Source organism: Sus scrofa, chromosome 6 (assembly GCF_054392235.1).
Source record: "Sus scrofa isolate SSC_HxYL_T2T_F1_AM1 chromosome 6, Sscrofa_HxYL_maternal_Yorkshire_Landrace_v2.0, whole genome shotgun sequence".
Classification (NCBI taxonomy): domain Eukaryota; kingdom Metazoa; phylum Chordata; class Mammalia; order Artiodactyla; family Suidae; genus Sus; species Sus scrofa.
The window spans coordinates 12,952,763-12,974,246 of NC_139388.1; the positions used below are offsets into that span (position 1 = coordinate 12,952,763).

At 46.3% G+C, this 21,484-nt stretch overlaps 1 protein-coding gene and 1 long non-coding RNA gene across 8 annotated transcripts; both read left to right on the forward strand.

The window, feature by feature from the left end:
* The first annotated feature begins 272 nt into the window (after positions 1–272).
* On the forward strand, positions 273–20,976 carry TMEM170A (transmembrane protein 170A). 6 transcript variants are annotated; one of them, XM_084959590.1, is made up of 4 exons: positions 273–552; positions 13,655–13,825; positions 17,027–18,106; positions 19,704–20,976. In XM_084959590.1, exons 1-3 carry the CDS (start codon positions 420–422, stop codon positions 17,155–17,157), a joined length of 435 nt encoding a protein of 144 aa, XP_084815716.1. In that variant the 5' UTR covers positions 273–419; the 3' UTR covers positions 17,158–18,106; positions 19,704–20,976. The 6 variants fall into 6 exon arrangements, with proteins under 6 accessions (XP_084815716.1, XP_084815715.1, XP_084815717.1 ...); XM_084959589.1 differs by having other exon boundaries at positions 17,027–17,943; positions 18,296–20,976; XM_084959591.1 differs by having other exon boundaries at positions 17,027–17,743; positions 18,885–20,976.
* LOC146402204 (uncharacterized) lies at positions 672–11,797 on the forward strand. 2 transcript variants are annotated; one of them, XR_014805451.1, is made up of 3 exons: positions 672–840; positions 9,808–9,880; positions 11,680–11,797. It is a non-coding gene; the product is annotated as an uncharacterized LOC146402204 (long non-coding RNA). The 2 variants fall into 2 exon arrangements; XR_014805450.1 differs by lacking the exon at positions 11,680–11,797 and adding an exon at positions 10,220–10,380.
* Positions 20,977–21,484: the final 508 nt, after the last annotated feature.

Consider the following 21,484-nt stretch of genomic DNA (forward strand, 5'->3'; position numbering starts at 1 on the left):
TATTTATCCTTCCACCTATCTCTATGTCTGTCTTAACTGGCTGTACACCTCTCTCCCTCCTTATCTAAATCCCCTTACTTTCCTATAGGTGGCGCTGCAGAGGCGGGGGCAGAACACAGAGCGCCCCAGTGGAGCAGAAACGACTTCCTCAGTAGGGGGCGTAGCTCGTTGGTGCTGGGCCTTGGAGAGCCAAACGCAACGTCAGGGGTGGGAACAACTCTCGCCCCGCCCCTGCCATCCGCGGCGCCCTGTGATTGGAGGGAGGGGCCATCACTTGGCAGGGCCGTTGGGGAGGGAGGAAGAGGGCCTAGGCCGAAGGTGACGCTGAGGCAGCGGAGGTGCGGAGAAAGCCAGGAGTGAGAGCGAGCCACGGCACTTCGAGTGCTCTCCCCCACTTCTCTGCGGTGAATGGCGGCGGGATGGAGCACGAGGGGAGCGGCGGCAGCGGGGGTTCAGCCGGACTCCTGCAGCAGATCCTCAGCTTGAAGCTCGTGCCGCGGGTGGGCAACGGGACCCTGTGCCCCAACTCCACTTCTCTCTGCTCCTTCCCAGGTACCGGCCCCGCCCCGCGCCTGCGCACTGCGCGCCCCGCCGGGGCCGCCCGGCTCCCCTTCCCCTAGGCGCAGGCGGGGTCCTCGCGGTTCCGCCCGCTGGGGGGTGTCTTCGTCCTGGAAGGAGGTTTCCTCTTCCTCGGTCGGGAGCTGGGTCCTCGGGCCAGGACACCCCGAGCCCGCGCTGGGGGCCAGGTTGAAGGGAGCGGCCGCGGGTGGACCCGTCAGTGAGGGGCGTTCGGCCGCCTCCAGAACTGATTGTGCTCGTCGGAGTTTCCAAACGCCCCAGGTTCAGACGGGAACTCGGGGGAGCCCTGTAGGCGGCCGTCCCTCCTAGTCTGGGGCACCGGAGGCGGTCATCCCCGCTTTTGGCGGGGGTTGCCGGGGGGCCCCTTTCGTCGGCGCTGACCTCCCGGCTTTCGCAGCTCGGCCGCTGAGTCGTCCGGGCCTGTGGTGGGCGGCGGGGGCGTAAATCCGAACTCAAAACTCCGTTTGTTTCAAGTCCAGCCCAACCCCTCTGCGCCCAGAGGTTGTCTGCAGATCGCTCCCACCTATATCCAAATCCATCCCCTCCACCACCTTCTCTTTCTAGGAATCACCTGTTGCCAGTCTCCCACTCGGGCTTTCGAGATCTTTGACACAGCTTCTTTCTGACTCTTAACTCCCACTGGAGCGTCTGCTGGGCCTGACATCAGGGTTTTTTTAAAAATTGCAAATCGAGATAGAATGGTATCGGGCTCAGAAAGCTGAGAGGAGGGGGAAATCGTAGAGAAGGCTAAAAATAAAACCTTTGAGGAGAGGGCACCGTTCTGTGTCGGCCCTTTCAAGGCAAGAAGACTGAGACCATCGTGGCTGAAGGGTGAGGTTGGGCTCCCCGGCAGAGCTGAGGGCTATCTTGACTTAGCAAACAATGTGAGAACCGGCCTGAGAGCTGCCGAGGAAGGAGGGTTGGGTTACTAACTGCAGTGATGAACAAGGCACCTGTGATTTCGCATCCACCGGGCAGCGACTGCCTGGCGCCATTCAGCGGACACCAGGGACTTGCTGTGTATTACCTGCCTAGTATTTTCCCGGACGGGTTTTGTGAAAGAGTTAATAATAACCATGCTGGGGCAGATGCAGCTGTTAGCTTGAAGTAATCTGGCAAAAGGTAGCAAAGGCACTAAGATCGCATTTGACAGTAACAGCAGAAATAGACAATATTCCGGAGACACTGTCCAAAATGTTCATGCAGTCTGGAGGCACCACTGGACCAGATTGGTCTGTTTTTGTATGTTTCCTTACTTTCCCCCCAATTCTTTATTTGGAAATTTTTCAAATCTACTGAGAAATTGAAATGATAGAACAAATACCTTTATACCCTTTACTTAGATTCATTATTAATATTTTGGTTATTTTACTTTCTCTCTAAATACATATGCCACACATAACATTTTTACTTTCTCTGGAGCCCTTTTTCCTTCTTTTTCAGCTGTGCCCATCGCATGTGGAAGTTCACAGGCTAGGGATCGAATTTCATACACAGCTGTGATCTACAGCCAAAGCAATACCAGACCCTTAATCCACTTTGCCACAGGAAGCCTTTGGGGTGGGGGGGCAGCACCTGAGGCATATGGAGGTTACCAGGCTAGGGTGGAATTGGAGCTGCAGCTGCCAGCCTACACCACAGCAACTTGATCCAAGCAAGGTCTGCGACCTACACCACAGCTCACTGCAATGCTGGATCCCCAACTCACTGAGCGAGGCCAGGGATCCAACCCACATCCTCACGGATGCTAGTTGGATTTGTTTCCACTGTGCCACAACAGGAACTCCTGTGAAGCCTTTTGAAAGGAAGTTACGGAAGTAATGGCACTTGGTGCCAAATGGTTCAGCATGTATCATTTAAAATGAAGACATTTTTGGAGTTCATGTTGTGCCTTAGTGGGTTAAGGGCCCAGTGTTGTCTCTGTGAAGAAGCAGGTTCAACCCCTGGCCTTGCTCAGTGCGTTAAAAATCTGGTGCTGTCTCAAGCTGTGTTGTAGGTCACAGCTACAGCTCTGATTCCACCCCGGTCTGGGAACTTCCATATGCTGCAGGGGTGTGGCTGTAAAAAGGAAAAAAAAAGAAAATATTTTCTGCCATAGCCAAAAAAATCCCACAACAGACCCAAGAAATTTAACATTGATAGAATATTATCTAACATACAGGCCTTGTTTAAATTTCCCCAGTTGTTTGAATAATGCCTTTTTGAAGTCAGGGCGCCCTGTTTCATGGAATTTCCCACAATCCGAGTTAGCTGTTTTTTCATAATAGATTAAATATTTTTCTTCAAAATGCTACTTGCACCAGTGATGTTGTCCACTTCCCAGGGCACCACATCAGGAGACATTTATTTTATTTTTTGTTGCTCCCATGGCATGTAGACGTTCCCTGGCTAGGGACTGAACCCGAGCCACAGCAGTGACAACCCCAGATCCTTAGCCCACTGAGCCACAAAGGAAGTCCCAGGAGACATTTAGCATCGGTTTGTACTTTTAGATTACGTATTTATTTACTTGTTTCTTTTTTGGCCATGCCCACGGCATATGCAAGTTCCTGGGCCAGGGATCAAAGCTACACCTCAGTGGCTACTCGAGCCCCTGCAGTGAAAAGGCCAGATCCTTAACCCACTGTGCCACAAGGGCACTCGTAATAACGCTAGGTTTAATCGTTTGATGAAGGTGGTGGTTATCCGATCTCTCCACTATAAGAGTGCCTAAATCCTTTTGTAATAAGTCATATGTGAGCTGATACTTTGAAACATTGTTCTGTTCAGTCTGTCTGGCTTTTGGTTGCTTTTTCTTTCTTTAAGAAAAGATTGAGATACGTGGATCTGGGATGATAGTTTTGACATGTCCTAGTACAGAATCTGTAGTTACGCAAATTGCTTTCAGAAATTGTTCTGAAATATTACACTGCAGTATGTACTTGAGTTTATGGGTACTTCTTTGGATATATAACTTGGGCGTGGTGGTCATGAGGGATCGTTCATTCAGCAAGTATACATTTGGTCAAGTGCAGGCTCTGGGCCTGAGGTATAAACATGCTTGAGCTGTAGCCCTTGACCTCACGTTGATCGGAATATGATGGGCAAACACATTACCTCCTTGCCCTGCCTCTTCTTCAGCTGGAATGATGGATACAAAAGATACATAAACTATGACCCTTTTTGAGGCACCGAAGCCTAATGACAGGGAATTTTATTCATTGTCCTGATTCTGGAATCATTTCTATTTTGGCCCTACAGAAAAGCTTACTTGCATTTTATGCCAACTCAATATGGCAAGATCATTGCTTTAAAATATTCTGTGGTTTCTCCTTGTCAGGAAGCTTTGAATTGATTTTCTTTAAACCTACATTTGCAATTTAGGTTTCTGCCTAACCCTCCTTATTCCTTGTTCAAATTTCTTTTGTTGTCATTTTTAACAAATCCAAATGCCAAGAAAGGCACATTTTTTTTCTGCTATTCAATAACGTTCACTTTCTGAAGATACGAATTTAACTATACCTCCAATGTCAGAGCATATCTTGTGATAACTAAACAAAAGCTCAGTAATGTTTTGGTTCTGCCATTGCCAGAATCAAGACGAGGTCACACCTGGACTTCTCATTCACTCATCCCAGCAGCAGGTGTTTACTCGGCGGCCATTGTGTGTCTGTTTTCCAAACACCAAGTAAAAATGTTTTAGTAAACAAAAGAGCTTTCATTCTAAAGGGGAGAGGGAAAACAAATAACATTTAAAAGTATGGAAAGGGGGAGTTCCCATCCTGGCTCAGCAGAAACAAATCTGACTAGCATCCCTGAGGATGCAGGTCTGATCCCTGGCCTCGCTCAGTGGGTTAAGGATCCGGCACTGCCGTGAGCCTTGATGTAAGTGGCAGACGAGGCTTAGATCTGGTGTTGCTGTGGCTGTGGTGTAGGTCCACGGCTACAGCTTCGATTTGACCCCGAGCCTGGGAACCTCCATATGCTGTGGGGAGCGGCCCTAAAAAAGCAAAACAAAAAAGTATGGAAAGGAACAGACGCTGGTGAGTGTGAGAAAGGCTGGGGGGTAGTAAGTGGTGGGGCTTGTGTGTCCAGTGGAATGCTGTTTTATTAAGGTCAGAAGGAAGTCCTCTGTGATGGTTCTGTGGGAGCTGAAATCTGAAGGAAATGACCACACCCTGCACCTGTTGGGAGAGGAGCATGGGGGAGGGGGGGAGCCAGTGCATCGGGTGGAAAAGTGTTGGGGGGGGAGTGAGATCAGATCCCAGAAAGCCATAGTAGAGGGTTTTGAGCAGAAGAGGGATGATGTGACTTTTTTTTTTTTTTAAGTATAGAGTTTAATGATTTTTGAGAGTCTGCCCCCATCATAAAAAAACAGCTTTAGAATGTTTTCATCACCCCAGTAAGAAACCCCAGTGGTTCCCTTTAGCCCTGATGCTCTGGCTTTGTGTGCAGAGTAGATGGGAGGCCAGATGGAGACAGACAAGATCTAGTCAGGACGGGACCAAGAGACCTCTGGGGTGAGGCGGGCCACCCCAGCAACCAGCCGGGAGGGGCAGTTAGGCAGTGTCCACAGCAGAGAGGTGGCCGCCCACAGTTGGTAGCCCTGGTGGGCAAGTCATGGTTCAAGAGGAGAGAAGGGCAGCCAGGAAAAGCTCACTGGTTCCCTTTACTCTCAGGCTCCTGCCTCACTCCCAGCACTTCTGGTGCCACGTGTGTGCGTTTTCCATGCATCAGGCAATTCTGGGACACTCTCTACCTGGAGTTAACGTCAGATCCCATGGGTCAAAGGCTCAGCTCCCCAAGCCTGCCCCAGCTCCCCACGTCAGAGGCCAGTCACAAGTCCAGGTTGTCACGTGTGCTTCTGACTGGCTGGGCTTCCCATGACCTCCTTCTTGTTGCATTGAGTTGCCAGAGCACCTCCCAGAATTGAGGAGAACACTTTGCCTGTTAGGCTGTTGGTACATTACAAAGAATAGGAAAGGTTAGAGATGAACACTAGATAAAGAGATACAGAGGGTGGGGTCTCGGAAGGGCCCGGAGCACAGGAACTTCTGTCCCCGTGGAGCTGGGATGGGCCATCCTCCCAGCACGTAGATGTGTTCAGCCACCCAGAAGCTCTCTGAACTCCATGCTTTCAGAATTTTTATGGAGGTGTCATCACTGAGGTGTGAGTGATTATCACCTTGCTCCTCGTCCCTTTCCCCTCTCCCAAGACTGGAGGGCAGGTCTGAAAGTTCCAGGTTTATAATCCTGGCTCAGTCTTTCTGGTGACCAGCCCCCATCCAGGAGCGCCCCCCCCCCCCCCCGCCCCCGCCGAGGACAAAAGACACTCTTAAAGATTCCAAGGGATTTCAGAGCTCTGTGTCAGGAGCCAGGGCCAGAGACAAAGTCTTAGAACAGAAGATTTTCCTAGCACCGTATTTGCAAGGGTTTTAGGAGCTCTGTGTCAGGAACCAGAGGCAGAGATCAATATATATGTGTTTGTTGGTATTTCACAAGGGGACAGATGGGGTTGGCAAGGAGGGGTTTCCGAGTGGGCAGTGTGGGGAGACACAGGCTGATGGGCAGTTAGCCTCTGGGCAGTCAAATCGAGTTGCAGGACCCGCTAGGACGACAGCTCCCGAGACTGGTGTGGTCTGCCTAGAACCCTGGCTTCAGAGGAACTGGCGTGTCCATAGAGTTGGTTGACCTGGAACACGAGGCAGAGTGGGGCCAGCTGAAAGGATGGCTGAGCGCCAAGCCAGCCTCGCACTGCCCGCTGGGCTTCGGCTTCCTGCATTTCTGGTCCTGAGGATTTGCTTAGAAATTTGGTGACTCAGCTGTAAAGGCTAGAGGGCCAGGGAGCCCGCCGTTACAAACCGCTTTTGTTAACACAGAACTCACCGAGAGGATTCTGCAATCCATGTGGCTTTTCTCTTTAACTGAAACATCTATGTGAAAAATATCCTTAAAGGAAGCCCTCTTGTGTCACAGCAGGAGTTAAGGATCCAGTGTTATGGCAGCTGTGGCACAGGCTGCAGCTCAGGCACAGGTTCGATCCCTGGCCCAGAAACTTCCACATACTGTGGGTGTGTCCAAAAAATTATACACACACACACACACATACACATATACATATATCCTTGTCTTTTTTTTTTTTTTTTTGCTATTTCTTGGGCCGCTCCCGCAGCATATGAAGGTTCCCAGGCTAGGGGTCGAATCGGAGCTGTAGCCACTGGCCTACGCCAGACCCACAGCAACATGGGATCCGAGCCGCGTCTGCGACCTACACCACAGCTCACGGCAACGCCAGACCCTTAACCCACTGAGCAAGGGCAGGGACCGAACCCGCAACCTCGTGGTTCCTAGTCGGATTTGTTAACCACTGCGCCACGACGGGAACTCCCACATATATCCTTAAAGAAACACCCTGTGGTCAGGGATCTTTGTCCTTTTTATTTATTTATTTTTTATTTTATTTTATTTTTTTTCACTGACATGCCTGGCTTATGGAATGGGCTAAAGTATTGAATGAATGAACTCTCAGTGCTTGTATTAGTTTGCTTTTGCTAGAGAAACAACCTACCACAAGTTCAGTGGCTTAAAACAATTCAGATTTATCATCATACAGCTTTGGAGGTCAGAAGGCCAAAAAAGGGCCAGCAGAGCTGCCTTCCTTCTGAAGCCTCAGTTTTCTTGTCTTTCCCAGCTTCTAGAAGTCACCTGCATTCTTTGGCTTATTGTTTCTTCCTCCACCTTTAAAGCCAGCAGCGTAGCATCTTCAAATCTAACTCTGACCCTCTTGCTCCCTCTTAGAAGGACCCTTGTGATTATATTGGGGCTACCTGTTTTATCCAAGATAGCCCCCCTCCCCAAATCCGAAGACCCCTAATCTAATCATACCACACAGTCCCCTAAATTACAGAAGGTCACATATGCATAAGCTCTGGGGTTGAGGATTCGGACATCTTTTTTTTTTTTTTTTTTTTCCTAGCTGCACCTATGGCATGTGGAAGTTCCCAGGCCAGGGATCAAACCTGTGCCCCAGCAGCAACCCAAGCCACAGTCGTGACAATGCCAGATCCTTAATCCACTGAGCCACAACCGAACTCCAAGGAAGTGGAATCTTTGGGGCCTCTTCTACTACCAGTGCTTAGTCTGATTGCCCTTGTAATCTTTCTTTCTTTTTTAAGTGATTTTTATTTTTTTCCCTTATAGCTGGTTTACACTGTTCTATCAGTTTTCGGCTGCACAGCAAGGTGACCCAGTCACACATACATATATACGTTCTCTTATCTCACATTATCAGGCTCCATCATAAGTGACTCGATATAGTGTCCAGTGCTCTACAGCAGGATCTCATTGCTTATCATTCCAAAGGCAATAGTTTGCATCTCTTAACCCCAAATTCCCAGTCCATCCCATGCCCTCCTCCCTTTGGCAACCATAAGTCTGTTCTCCAAGTCCATGAGTTTCTTTTCTATGGAAAGGTTCATTTGTGCCGTAGATTAGATTCCAGATATAAGTGATACCATACGGTCTTTGTCTCTTTCTGACTTACTTCACTTGGTATGAGAGTCTCTAGTTCCATCCATGCTGCTGCAAATGGAGTTATTTTGTTCTTTTTTATGGCTGAGTAGTATTCCATTGTGTGTGTATGTATGTGTGTGTGTGTATATATATATATATATACATATATATATATATATACACTACATCTTCTTAATCTGTTCATCTGTCATGGACATTTAGGTTGTTTCCATGTCTTGGCTATTGTGCACAGTGCTGCAGCGAATATACAGATGCGTGTGTCTTTTTCAAGGAAAGTTTTGTCCGGATATATGCCCAAGAATGGGATTGCTGGGTCATGTGGTAGTTCTATATTTAGTCTTCTGAGGTACCTGCATACTGTTATCCATAGTGGTTGTACCAATTTACATTCCCAGCAGCAGCAGTGTAGGAGGGTTCCCTTTTCTCCACACCCCCTCCAGCACTTGTTATTTGCGGACTTATTAATGATGGCCATTCTGACTGGTGTGAGATGGTACTTCATAGTTTTGATTTGCCTTTCTCTAATAATCAGGATGCTGAGCATTTTTTCATGTGCTTGTTGGCCATCTGTGTATCTTCTTTGGAGAAATGTCTGTTCAAGTCTTTTGCCCATTTTTCCATTGGGTTGTTGGCTTTTTTGCTGTTGAGCTGTATAAGTTGTTTGTATATTTTAGAGATTAAGCCCTTGTCAGTTGTATCATTTGAAACTATTTTCTCCCATTCTGCAAATTGTCTTTTTGGGTTTTTTAAAATAGTTTCCTGCCCTTGTAATCTTTTATTTCAGGTTAATACCTGGTTTATTCTTCAATGTGGGAAAACGATGTGACTTTAGCTGCCAAAGTAAAGAAAGCTGAAGATAATGCACTGAATTTGAAACCGTGAACAGAGAAATACTGTAAGATATGTAGACACAGATTTTTGGCAGAGTTGGTGAGCCAGGGAAATGAAAAGTACTATATGATGATCAATAAATGGCTATTAAATAGATGGCAAATTAAGGCACTGCAGATTAAAGGGAAATCACTTAGTTTTTTAAAAGTGTTTTATTGATTTGAGGTTTGCCTTAGCTGTTAAGAGTCTTATAATAATTCCATCCCTCTGGAAAGTGTTTTAAAGTTGTACTACTCATCCAATGTAATAAGGCTTTTTTCCTGCTTAGAGTAACTTAAGTGATGCTATGTAAAACATGTAGGCTTGGAGGTAGCTAAGGGATGTGGCTCAGGATTGTAGGAAGGCGCACACTGCTTCTTCTCAGAAGCTCAGGGAAGGAGTTCCCTTGTGGCACTGTGGGTTAAGTAAGGATCCTGCCTTGACACTGCAGCAGTATGGGTCACTGCTGTGGTGCGGGTTTGATCACTGGCCTGGGAACTTCCACATGTCATGGTTGCAACTTAAAAAAAAAAAGTTCTTGTCATGGTTCGGTGGAAACGAATCTGACTAGGATGCATGAGGACACAGGTTGGATCCCTAGCCTCAATTAGTGGGTTAAGGATTCGGTGTTACCATGAGCTGTGCTGTAGGTCACAGACATGGCTTGGTTCTGGCGTTGCTGTGGCTGTGGTGTAGGCCAGCGGCTACAGCTCCAATTGGACACCTAGCCTGGGAACCTCCATATGCTGCAGGTGTGGCCCTTAAAAAAAAAAAAAAAAGACAGTTCAGGGAGGAGCTGGCCTGCTTTGCCAGATCTTATTTACCAACAGGCCTTTCCACTTTCAGGAACATGGAGTTGTGGGTTGGTAGCCCAGCAGGCCTCCTTGGGCAGGTGTTGTGCTCCAGGGAAGTGGGACAGGTGAGTGTTGGTGTCGACTAGAACAAAACTCCCTAGACTGAGTGGCTTAAACAACAAAAAAAGATTTCCGTGCAGTTCTGGAGCTCAGAAGTCCAGGCTTGGGGGGCCAGCATGCCCTCTTGTGGTGAGGCTTCCTCAGGCCTCCCTCTGGCCTCCTTCTCGGTATGTCTTCATGTAATAAGGAGAGAGGGGACAACCAGAGACACGGAGCCATCTCCCTTCTTCTTCTTCCAAGGCCACAGGCCTGCTGGATGAGGGTTTCTGCACCTGATTTCAGCCCATAGCAATTGGGGAGCACACCTAAGTGTCCAGACTACCAGCTCAGTGTGTTTCTGCCAGATCAAGGCCTCACCTCCCAGTTCACTGCCCCGATGGTTCTGAGCTGCCAGTAGGAAGCCAGGCTCCATCAGTGCCTTGAGTCGCTGCAGACAGCCGTGCTTCATCTCGAAAACTTCGGGAGCCCCAGCAGGAGCCCAAGCAAGGCCCGGGAGTGGTCTCAGGTCAGTGGTGGCAGACAGCAGCCAGGATGGCAGCTGCTCTCAGTTCTTGGAGGCAGGTCTGTATCCCATTGGTGCATCCCAGGGTAGTGGCATTCCTAGTGCCATCATAGAACTTTCTGCACACTGGCTAGGCTGCAGTAAGGGAAATCAGAGTCTCTGGGGTGATTTGGGGAGGAGCTGGTGAGGACAGTGGGATTGAAGATGGGTTACTGCTTTAGCAGGGAGCTGCATGGCCCGGTCCCGAGGCTCGGGGATGATCGGGCAGTGGGCGGTGCACAAGGGGGCCTTAGGCGGAGGAGGCCAGGGAACAACAGCAGAGGCCTGGGCGGGAGGGATGTGTGGGCGCATGTTTATCAGGGCGGAGCAGTACCTGGACAGCAGACTCTGCAACCCCTGGAGCTGCTGCCAAGAAGAGAAGGCCAGTCTCCTGGGCAGTGGAAGCAAGAAGGGCTGGAAAGGAGGCTGCAGTGGTACCTAGTAACGGAAGGAGACTCAAACCCTGAGCATTGAGAATCCTGCTCACGATTTCTGATCGACACTATGGATTCGGAAGGTTTTTTTCTGGTGGAGGAAGGACAGTAGTGTGTGTGTATGTAGGTACATATATATATATATGTATATATGTGTTTGGGTGTATGTTTGTTTTTGGCCACGCCTATGGCATGTGGAGGTTCCCAGGCCAGGGATTAAACCCATGCCATAGTAGCCACCTGAGCCACTGCAGTGACAATGCCAGATCCTTAGCCCACTGAGCCATAAGAGAACTCCAGTGTATTATTTTACGTATTACATATATATATTAGTTACATAGATTTAATTAAATTTATTTATTTATTGCCTTTTGGGCCACACCCGCAGCATATGGAAGTTCCCAGGCTAGGGGTCGAGTCGGAGCTATGGCTGCCAGCCTATACCACAGCCACAGCAATGCGGGATCTGGGCCGTGTCTGCGACTACACCACAGCTCACCCAATGCCAGATCCTTACACTGCTGAGCGAGGCCAGGGATCGAATCTGCGTCCTCGCGGATCCTAGCCAGGTTTGTTAACCACTGAGCCACAAAGGGAACTCCCTATATAGATTTAATTTTTAAGCTTGGAATACTACTTTTTAACCACTTTATGTTCCATTTGCGTGATTTAGACTTGGTTTAACAATTCGCCAACACCATCAAACAAAATAGACCAGTTTCAACAGTATTATAAAATTGTTCTGAAGATTTATCATGTTCAGCAGAAAGAAAAAAAATCTCACCAGTGGTTTGAGACCTTTTGTAACTATCTGATAATTTGTCACCAGAACAACATGCCAGAACACCCCGCGTCATTTGATAGAAGCATTGAGCCCTAACTGCGGTTCCCTGATGCTTTCATTCAGAGCTTTTCACCCAGAACAAGAGCCAGACATCCTGATGCAGGCGAATGGAAAACATGGTATTAGTTGAAGCTTCGACTTATTGTGTGCAAAGAATGAGTGCAGTCATCAGTGCCAGTGGAGGGTGGCTTAAGGGGATCTGCCCTCCTCTAACCACCTCAACTCCCCCCCGCCCCCAAAAAGAACTTGATCTGGGGAAGACGACACACATATAGTGCAGGGATGGAGGACAGATTTTGTCGCCTATGGCATCTTCATTATATCCCTGTGTGGGTGACGCACTCTCTTGAGAATTCTAAAGCCTTGCCTGGGCTCCCTGGGGGAAACGCTGTGTCTGCCATTTGCTACACTGTAAAGTCACGAGGACAGGATGGCATTCCCTCCTTTTTTGTTTTTTGTTTTTTTTTTCCCTAAGGTATCTCATGCACAGGCTTCTAAACGTAGTTGTGGAACAAATATTTTAATGTTGCCTGGGTTTGTCATTGTAAGAGTGACTAGAGGGAAGGAGTTCCCGTCGTGGCGCAGTGGTTAACGAATCCGACTAGGAGCCATGAGGTTGCGGGTTCGGTCCCTGGCCTTGCTCACTGGGTGAAGGATCTGGCGTTGCCGTGAGCTGTGGTGTAGGTTGCACACGCGGCTTGGATCCCGCATTGCTGTGGCTCTGGTGTAGGCCGGTGGCTACAGCTCCGATTGGACCCCTAGCCTGGGAACCTCCAAATGCCGTGGGAGCTGCCCTAGAAAAGGCAAAAAGACAAAACAAACAAACAAACAAACAAAAAAAGAGTGACTAGAGGGTCTCTGTAGGAACCGGCTCCTCTTCTTTCCTGCCTTGTCACTTGCCATTTGTCTTTAAGCCAAACATTTACATATTTTGGTATTTATTTCACATCTTAAAGAGCTTTGATTGCCTAATAGGAGGCGATGGCTTCATACTTCCTGTGTTGTCTTGGACACGATTGTTGAATGAATGTAACTGTGTATACAGCTTTTCCGTTTGAGATGAGTGAACAGTGAAGAAGGCAGGGAAGCTCTGCAGGCAGCAACTGCAGAGCAGCCTGTCCGAGGTTCTTGCGCTTGTCCTTCCTGTGGGAGGGACATCAGTGGGGTCAGTTTTCAAATCTGGGTGAAACTTTTCGTCAGTGTTTGGGGGCAGAGGTGGCTTGTCAGGGGTTGGCCCCCCTTTTTTCTCTAAAGGGCCAGAGTAAATATTTTAGGCTTTGCAGGCCGTATGGTGTCTGTCACTGTTTTAGCCCAGCTCTGTGGCTTGACAGTAGCTATAGACTAGACCGAACCCAACAGGTATGGCCGTGTTCCCCTAAAACTTTATGTACAAAACAGGTAAGAGATCCCCTGTGGCACAGTGGGTTAAGAGTCCCAAGTTTGAGTTCCCATCGTGGCTCAGCAGAAGTGAATCTGACTAGCATCCATGAGGATGCAGGTTTAATCCCTGGCCTTGCTCAAGGGTTAAGGATCCAGTGTTGCCATGAGCTGTGGTGTAGGTTGCAGACGTGGCTCGGATTCTGAGTTGCTGTGGCTCTGGTGTAGGCCGGTGGCTACAGCTCCGATTCGACCCCTAGCCTGGGAACCTCCATATGCCTCGGGTGCAGCCCCAAAAAGACACACACACAAAAAAGAATCCCATGTTGTCACTGCTGTGGCTTGGATCGCTGCTGTGGCACAGGTTCAGTCCCTGGCTGGGAACTTCCACATGCCTCGGGCACAGCCAAAAAGAAAGAAAGAAAGAAAGAAACAAAAAAGGTGGTGACCATAGTTTACTGAAACCATAAACCATACTGGATATTTGAGTGATGAACTGACATTGCAACTGAATGGTTGTGAAAACGGAAGCCAGGTACGCTGCGTGCCCTGGAGTCTGACCGTGGTCTGCTTTGCCTTGCAGAGATGTGGTATGGCGTGTTCCTGTGGGCGCTGGTGTCCTCCCTCTTCTTTCATGTCCCTGCTGGATTACTGGCCCTCTTCACCCTCAGACATCACAAATATGGTAGGTTCATGTCTGTAAGCATCCTGTTGATGGGCATCGTGGGACCAATTACTGCCGGAGTCTTGACAAGTATGTCAGCCATTAACATACAGTCCAAATGTTTCCTTTGTTGAGTCGGTTACTTTTAAGAACCGTTTTAGTGACATGTCTGAGTGCGATGAAGGTGTGAGAGTGATGTTTACTCACAGGTCCTGTTTGTTTATATACTGTTTTTGTTTTTTTTTTCCACACCCCTCCCTTCCCCTTATTCATTCGGCTGACACCTTTGACTTCCTGAGTCAGATTTTGTGTCGCTGGCTTCGGGGACGCCCTGCTAAGCTTTGTGAGATACATCTTGGGAGAGAGGTCACAGCAAAAGCATGATATCAGTCTTTCTGGAAGCTCCTGCTCCTTTCTCCTCAGCTGTCACTTCACTGGTCTGTGGCATCACAGAATGGTTGATGAATTCCTTCCGCTCCTTCAGGTGTAGTTATTTTAAGGACGGAAGGATAATTCTAATGACAAGAATTCTTGCTTATTTTTTTCCTCTCAGGACTTTCTGAATAAGAATTGGAGTAACATTCATATTATAAATTACTTGTACCTGTTTGGTGTTTTGGGGGCAGGAGGAGGGGCTTTTGCTTATGACATAGGGGATGAGAAAGAAGCTTAAATCAAAAGTATGTCTTATGGAGTTCCCCCCGTGGCTCAATAGTTAACGAATCCGACTAGGATCCATGAGGTTGCAGGTTTGATCCCTGGCCTTGCTCAGTGGGTTAACGATCTGGCATTGCCATGAGCTGTGGTGCAGGTTGCAGACGCGGCTCGGATCCTACGTTGCTGTGGCTCTGGCGTAGGCTGGCGGTTACAGCTCCAATTAGACCCCTAGCCTGTGAACCTCCATGTGCCACGGGTGTGGCCCTAGGAAAGGCAAAAAGACAGAAAAAAAAAAAAGAAAAGAAAAAGAAACAGTATGTCTTATATCAATTAAAAATTATAAGCAAGCAAAAATAAAAACCCTCCATTACTGCATCCTTAAGTGGTTTGCATTTTGACATATGCTTTCGGACTGTCTTCTAAGTATACATGTAAACATAAATTTTTCTGTGAATTTAAACCTTGAATTTCAAGCAGAAATCTTGCTGTTTCTTTGATTTGATGGGTTTAGGGGGCAGTTGGGATAAGGCAGCCTAGTTTCTTGGTGTTCTGTAGATGACGAAACCTTTCTCCTGTCTGCACCAAGGAGTTTCCAAAACTGGCCTTACACGATATTTTTAACTATATCACCTACTGCTGTCTCTGGAGACCTTCTGCTCCAGTTTCCTTACCGGATTACTGGCCCCCGAAGACCTGTTTCAGATTTGTCATCAGTAATCTAGGGATGCTGTGTGATGACTAAGGGAAGGAACATATATGACACAGTAACTGTGTCGTCATTGTCATGTTCATTTCCCTCTTTAAGACTCAGAGAACACAGTCTGTCCCCTCGCATTCTGCTCCTCCTTCTGGTTTGCTTTTTCCTTTCTTCCCCTCATCATCCAAATCCCACTTGGGGGCTCAGTTCAAGTTCTGTAAGCTTCTTCCTACCCAACCCACTTTTTCTGGGAGCCAGATTACAAAGTGGCCCAATGGAACATGTGCCTATCAAGTGTTAGTAGCACAGTCCGTGTGCACTGCCACTGGAGGGGGGCATTTCAAAGTCACAGATGTTCCTGGCACGCAACACAGGTATTGATTAATGATGTTCTTTCTTCTCCTTGGAGTTCCCGTTGTGGTGCAGTGGTTAACAGATCTGACTAGGAACCATGAGGTTGCGGGTTCAATCCCTGGCCTTGCTCAGTGGGTTAAGGATCCGGCGTTGCCGTGAGCTGTGGTGTAGGTCGCAGACGTGACTCGGATCCCGCTTTGCTGTGCTCTGGCGTAGGCCTGTGGCTACAGCGCCGATTGGCCCCCTAGCCTGGGAACCTCCATATGCCACGGGAGCGGCCCTAGAAATGGCAAAAAGACACACACACACACACACACAAAGATCTTTCTTCTCCTTAAAATATGTTAATATACTGTCACATCACATTTGTAAAAATGTGCAGTTGACGGAAACACTATATATTGTCTTGCATTATTCAAAACCCACTTCGGGCTTGTGCTGCCTTGTGTCTCCAGCTAGATTTTATGAGCAAGGAGAATTTTGTTTGGAGTGCTGGGATGAAGGCGGGGGGTCAGGGGGTGGTTCATCTGGGAGCTCTGTTCTTTTCAAACTGACTGAAATCTTGACTTCTTTGGTACAGTGTTGAGTCCCTGTGAGCAATTCAGGGTACCTGGGTAGAGACAGATGTTGTGTTTACCCAATTTGTAGAAAGCTGTAGTGACTAACACAGTAAGAAGTGACTGATATTGGAGTTCCCGTCGTGGTGCAGTGGTTAACGAATCCGACTAGGAACCATGAGATTGCGGGTTCGGTTCCTGCCCTTGCTCAGTGGGTTAACGATCTGGCGTTGCCGTGAGCTGCGGTGTAGGTTGCAGACGCGGCTCGGATCCCGCGTTGCTGTGGCTCTGGCGTAGGCTGGTGGCTACAGCTCCGATTGGACCCCTAGCCTGGGAACCTCCATATGCTGCGGGAGCGGCCCAAGAAATGGCAAAAAGACAAAAAAAAAAAAAAAAAAAAAAAAGAAGTGACTGATATGGGGGACAGAGAGGAATCCCCAAGTATCCCTCTCTCACGCCTTTGCATGAATGGCGCCTTCGTAGCCTTCCTCCCCTCTCTTCCTTTTCCCACCCTCTCCTCCCTCCTCTGTCCTTGCCAAGGGAACTCTTAGTACAAGGGGAAGGGCCAAGTCCCTGTGGCTGCTCCTGAAATATTTTTTGCTCAGTCTCACAGGGAAGATTCTTTGTCATTTATTGCCAAGAATTTGTCAGGTACTTGTTAAACACTTGGGGAATAAGAGACGTCTTTGCATTGGTAACCAGGTCATGTGGAAATTGCAATCTTTGTGATTTTGGTTATGCCTTCCGGGCGATTTTATTCAATAAATCTGGGAGACTCTCAGGCTGAAGGAGTCACATGTCCACTTCTAAAAGCACCTGTCAGTGATTTGCAGACTGTATAAGGAATACTTTAGAGTAGTCAGTAAAAAATAGGAAAAATAAAACATTTCTGTAATGTTTAAATTTTCATGTAAGAAAATTTAGAACATTCTACTAGTAGAATTTTCAGTGCTATATTTTCCTGCTGGTATTAACCTTGGGTTTTTTGTTTTGTTTTGTTTTGAACATGCTTGGCTTTTTGACCAGGTGCAGCAATTGCTGGAGTGTACCGGGCAGCAGGAAAGGAAATGATACCATTTGAGGCCCTGACCTTGGGCACAGGACAGACGTTCTGTGTCGTCGTGGTCTCGTTTTTACGGATTTTAGCTACTCTGTAGCTACACGCTTGTGCTGTGATGGCCAACCTGTTTTGTAGAATCCTCGAAAAGAATACATTTTGGAATGTAGTGTTTTCCTTAGTTCTTCAACGGAAGCAACTGGAAGGAAAAAGTCTCTCAAGAGCTCCACTTCAGTCCTTTCTTCAGTTTGAAGCTCCAGGAATTAAAGATCTTTCGGGACTCACTGTTCTCAACCAAAACAAATCGTGCTTCTTTTCTTTTTAAACATACTCAGTTACTTTCACAGGTGCACCTTTACCCAAGCCAGGTCAGAAGTGCTTCTGAGTGGGCTGCCTTCGCACTGAAACTTGTAATATTCTCTGAGAAAATGCAAAGTCACATATTGCAGAGAAGCTCTGGAACATGTTAGTTTATTTCCGAACAGAGTATATTGTACTCCAATCTGATCTGATCTGATCGTGATTGAAATTTGGCAGACTCTTCTCTTGCCACACCTTCATGACATAAGTGCCAAGTAGGTCCTGGTTGAATATAGCATTGAGAATGAATGTGGTGAAATAAAAAACATGGAAAAAAATTCTAACTCAAGTAGTGGCTCCAGTTCCATTGTTTAAAGAAAAAGGAGGTAACTACTGAATGATGTGGTATTTTATGGCTAACTATCTTGACCTCTCATTATTTAATGTGTTTTAAGAGATGTGAATTTGTTGTTTTGTACTTTTTATCAAAATAAGCTACGTAATTGAGACTTTGTCTCCCAGAATTCCTGTACCACCTTTTCCTATCACTTTTATTCTATTGATTTTATTTAGTTGAATTAGAAAGGTACCCTATTAGGGAGTTCCCGTCGTGGCGCAGTGGTTAACGAATCCGACTAGGAACCATGAGGTTGCGGGTTCGATCCCTGCCCTTGCTCAGTGGGTTAATGATCCGGCGTTGCCGTGAGCTGTGGTGTAGGTTGCAGACGCGGCTCGGATCCCGAGTTGCTGTGGCTCTGGCGTAGGCCGGTGGCTACAGCTCCGACTAGACCGACCCCTAGCCTGGGAACCTCCATATGCCGCGGGAGCGGCCCAAGAAATAGCAACAATAACAACAACAACAACAAAAAAAAAAAAAAAGACAAAAAAAAAAAAAAAAAAAAAAAAAAAAAAAAAAAAAAAAAAAAAAAAAAAGAAAGGTACCCTATTAAATAGTTTGAGTTTGAAAAAAAATTTTTGCGGGGGGGGGGGGGCTGCACTGGAGGCTTGCAGAAATTCCTGGCCAGGGATGGAACCTGTGCCACAGCTGTAACCAGAGCCACAGCAGTGACACTGCTGGATCTTTAACTCGCTGAGCCACTGAGGAACTCCCTAGCGGAACATTTTAAGACAGACTGGTTAGGATATTCTTCTGACATCCAGAGGCGCACCGCACACACACAAAGATACTTTAAACATTGTTCTACTTTTTCTCAATGCTTTTGGTTTATCCATGGCTCTGGGAAAATTGTGTAAGTGCAACTTAAACCAGAGTCCGTGGTTATTGATTTCCTAGTCCCAGTGCGGTTACCTAGGGGTGGGTCTTCAGCCCACTTTTACAGTGTTGGGTGTCACTCCCAGAAAGTGCCTAAAGTTTAATTTTCAGATAAGCCTTCCATGGTGCCCTGTACATTTTCCTTCCAGAGAATTTGCATCCTTCAAGAGAATTAAATATCAGACTTTTTTTAAAACCCACTCTTAGCTATTTTGATTTTCTTTCTAATGCCTAACTTTCTTTTTCATTTAAAGGCCTGAAAACTGTGACCTTCCAAAGCAAAGGACTGCAAACATTAAGTAACGTTATCCTTACCACCTAAACTGTTCTGTGTGAAATATAATTGATGTTGTTATCTGTTTTGAAAATAGTTTCTGGTAATTAAATCTGGCAGTTTTGAAGGGAAAATTTTCATTGTGAGTGTAAGGCTAACTGCCCATGAGGTCATGTGCAGTTCTCTTTCATTTAAAGCAATATGCCCTCTGGTTTCCGAGTAAAAATAGCCAAGAGGACCGACCCATTTACCAAGGATAGTCAAAGAGAAAAATGACAAAGGACCTCAAAATTATTTGGACTTTTTTTTTTTAACTAATAGGCCATTAGACCACTTAGCAAAATTATAGTGAGGTGTACACTCCGACCAGGTGCAGGATTACAAGCGTTGGAATGCGGGCAACTCTCTCTACAAATTTCCCAACAAGATCACTCTCCAATGCTCAAATCTCCCTTTCAAGCAAGTTTTAAAATCTTTAAAGACTCCACTTCTTAGTTCGACGAGCTGTAATTTTAACAAATAGAAAATTTCTTCATTTTAAAAAATATGTCGTAGGAAATGATTTTAATCATCTCTCTTTGAAGGAAGCCTCTTAGCAGTCTCACCTGAAACATCCCTTTGGACAGAATTTCACAAGTTGAACATGTAGGCCAGTGGTCTGTGGGCCCCTCCCTCCCCCTGAATATTTATTTTTGAACACACTGATCCATGATTTGTTTGTGTGTTTGTTTGCACTTTTGTCCTTTTAGGGTCGCACCTGCAGCATTTGGAGGTTCCCAGGCTAGGGGTCCAATCGGAGCTGTAGCCACCGGCCTCCACCACAGACTCAGCAATGCCAGATCCTTAACCCACTGAGCAGGGCCAGGGATTGAACTCAAGTCCTCATGGCTGCTAGTCAGGTTTGCTAACCACTGAGCCACAACAGGAACTCCTAACCCATGATTTAAATGTCCTGGCTATTTTTCTTTTAGAGCCCAGACACAAAAGCAAATGCATTTTGAAAGTTGTTTTTGTTTTTATTGGTTTATTGTTTGATTATCCACTCTAAAAAAAACCCAGAAAACTTCAAATATAAAATGTATTTTCAAATTATTGAATGTTCCATCCATCCCAGTATGTGAAATTCTCCTGTGAATAAATGTGTATAGTCTTTATACAGCTTGAGCTTTGTAGCCTGAAATGTTTTCAGGGAGAAACTCTTTCAATAAAATAGGGAATGTCTATTCTCCCTTGGAGTTTTTTTACTTTCTCATCACAATACACAGTTGTTTGGGAGTGGTTGCTCAATGAAAACATACTGGCATTTGTGTTGAATATTTTGTATATTTTGTTTTCCCACTTATGGCTTCTGAGAATTCTTGCCAAGTACTGACTTTCTCAGAGGCTGGCGACCACCCCTCCCTGAGCTGTGCATCCGTGTTTCCTTTTTTTTTTTTAAATGAGGAGGGAAGGAGGCAGCCCTAACCATCAAAAGCCGATTTCTGGATTCTTTACTACAGAGGTTTTAGGGTAAAGGCATTTCATGTAAACTTAAATCGATATTCCAATCCAGTCATGAATATTCCAAGGTAAAGCTCTCTTTGTGCTGTTAACTAATTTTTTTTTTTTTTTTGGCAGCAAACCATTACTTAGGAAATGTCTAAACGAATGAGAAAAAATTTCATGCAAATAATGATTTTTAGCCCTTAGGTTTTCTATCCCTTTAAACTGTACGTGAGTCTTCGATTTCAATGTCCTTTCTTGCTGCTCTGGTTTCATCTAAGTTCGTATTCCTACTGCAGTGCATACCAGTTTCCCCTAGGAGACCATCTCCTGGAATATGAAGCTCTGGTGCCATTTGTGTCCACACGCAGCAGCTTCTGCGTACATGCATTTCGTTTTCTGTGCACTCTGTTAGGCTGGTTGTGGCTAAAATCAGCTTACCTTTCCGTATTAGATTATTTCACTAATTGCTACAGGTAAAATGATGGAATCTTTGTACTAGAGAAAATTATTTCAATTTTATTTTTCTACTGACATTTCTAATTCTGGTATAAATGTTTATCAATAAAGAATTACTTTCACTCGGTGAACTGGAACTGTTTTTTCTTTTTCAGTGGCCAATGGGTTTAATCTTCTGTAACACAGTTGCAATGACTTAGGTTTTTCTTTTTTGATAACTTAGTCCTTAACATATCTGTTTAACTGTATTTCCTTTATGTCCAGCTTCTTACTAGTTTATCATCAAATTCTTGTCCAAAGATGGGATGAAACTGTACTTACATGTGAACTTGAGTCTTATGAGCCCCACCTTCTGGGCTACCTATTGCCATCAAGCGGCTTTTGTATGATTATACACTGAGACGACAAAAAGTTGATATGGTTTGTGGAGAACAAAAAAGTACTACTCAGTAATCATAAGAGTTTCCAAAAAGTTGATAACCTATGCTTGCACAGTGGAAAGAGACTATGGTGGATAAGGGGCTAAAGATGCTGAGTTTGGCACAAAGGACCCATAAATTATTGCCAAGACACATAGTAACAGCGAACCAGGAACCTTGTAGGGAGTTGGGGTTTGTAAAAGCCCAGTGTTGCCAGATT

Bases quoted from the DNA above. Each gene is read 5' to 3' on its own strand.
- TMEM170A (XM_084959590.1), top strand. From the start codon at position 420: ATGGAGCACGAGGGGAGCGGCGGCAGCGGGGGTTCAGCCGGACTCCTG. The intron at 553-13,654 runs GTACCGGCCCCG...TTTGCCTTGCAG, and splicing joins TTCTCTCTGCTCCTTCCCAG to AGATGTGGTATGGCGTGTTC. The intron at 13,826-17,026 runs GTATGTCAGCCA...CTTTTTGACCAG, and splicing joins TACTGCCGGAGTCTTGACAA to GTGCAGCAATTGCTGGAGTG.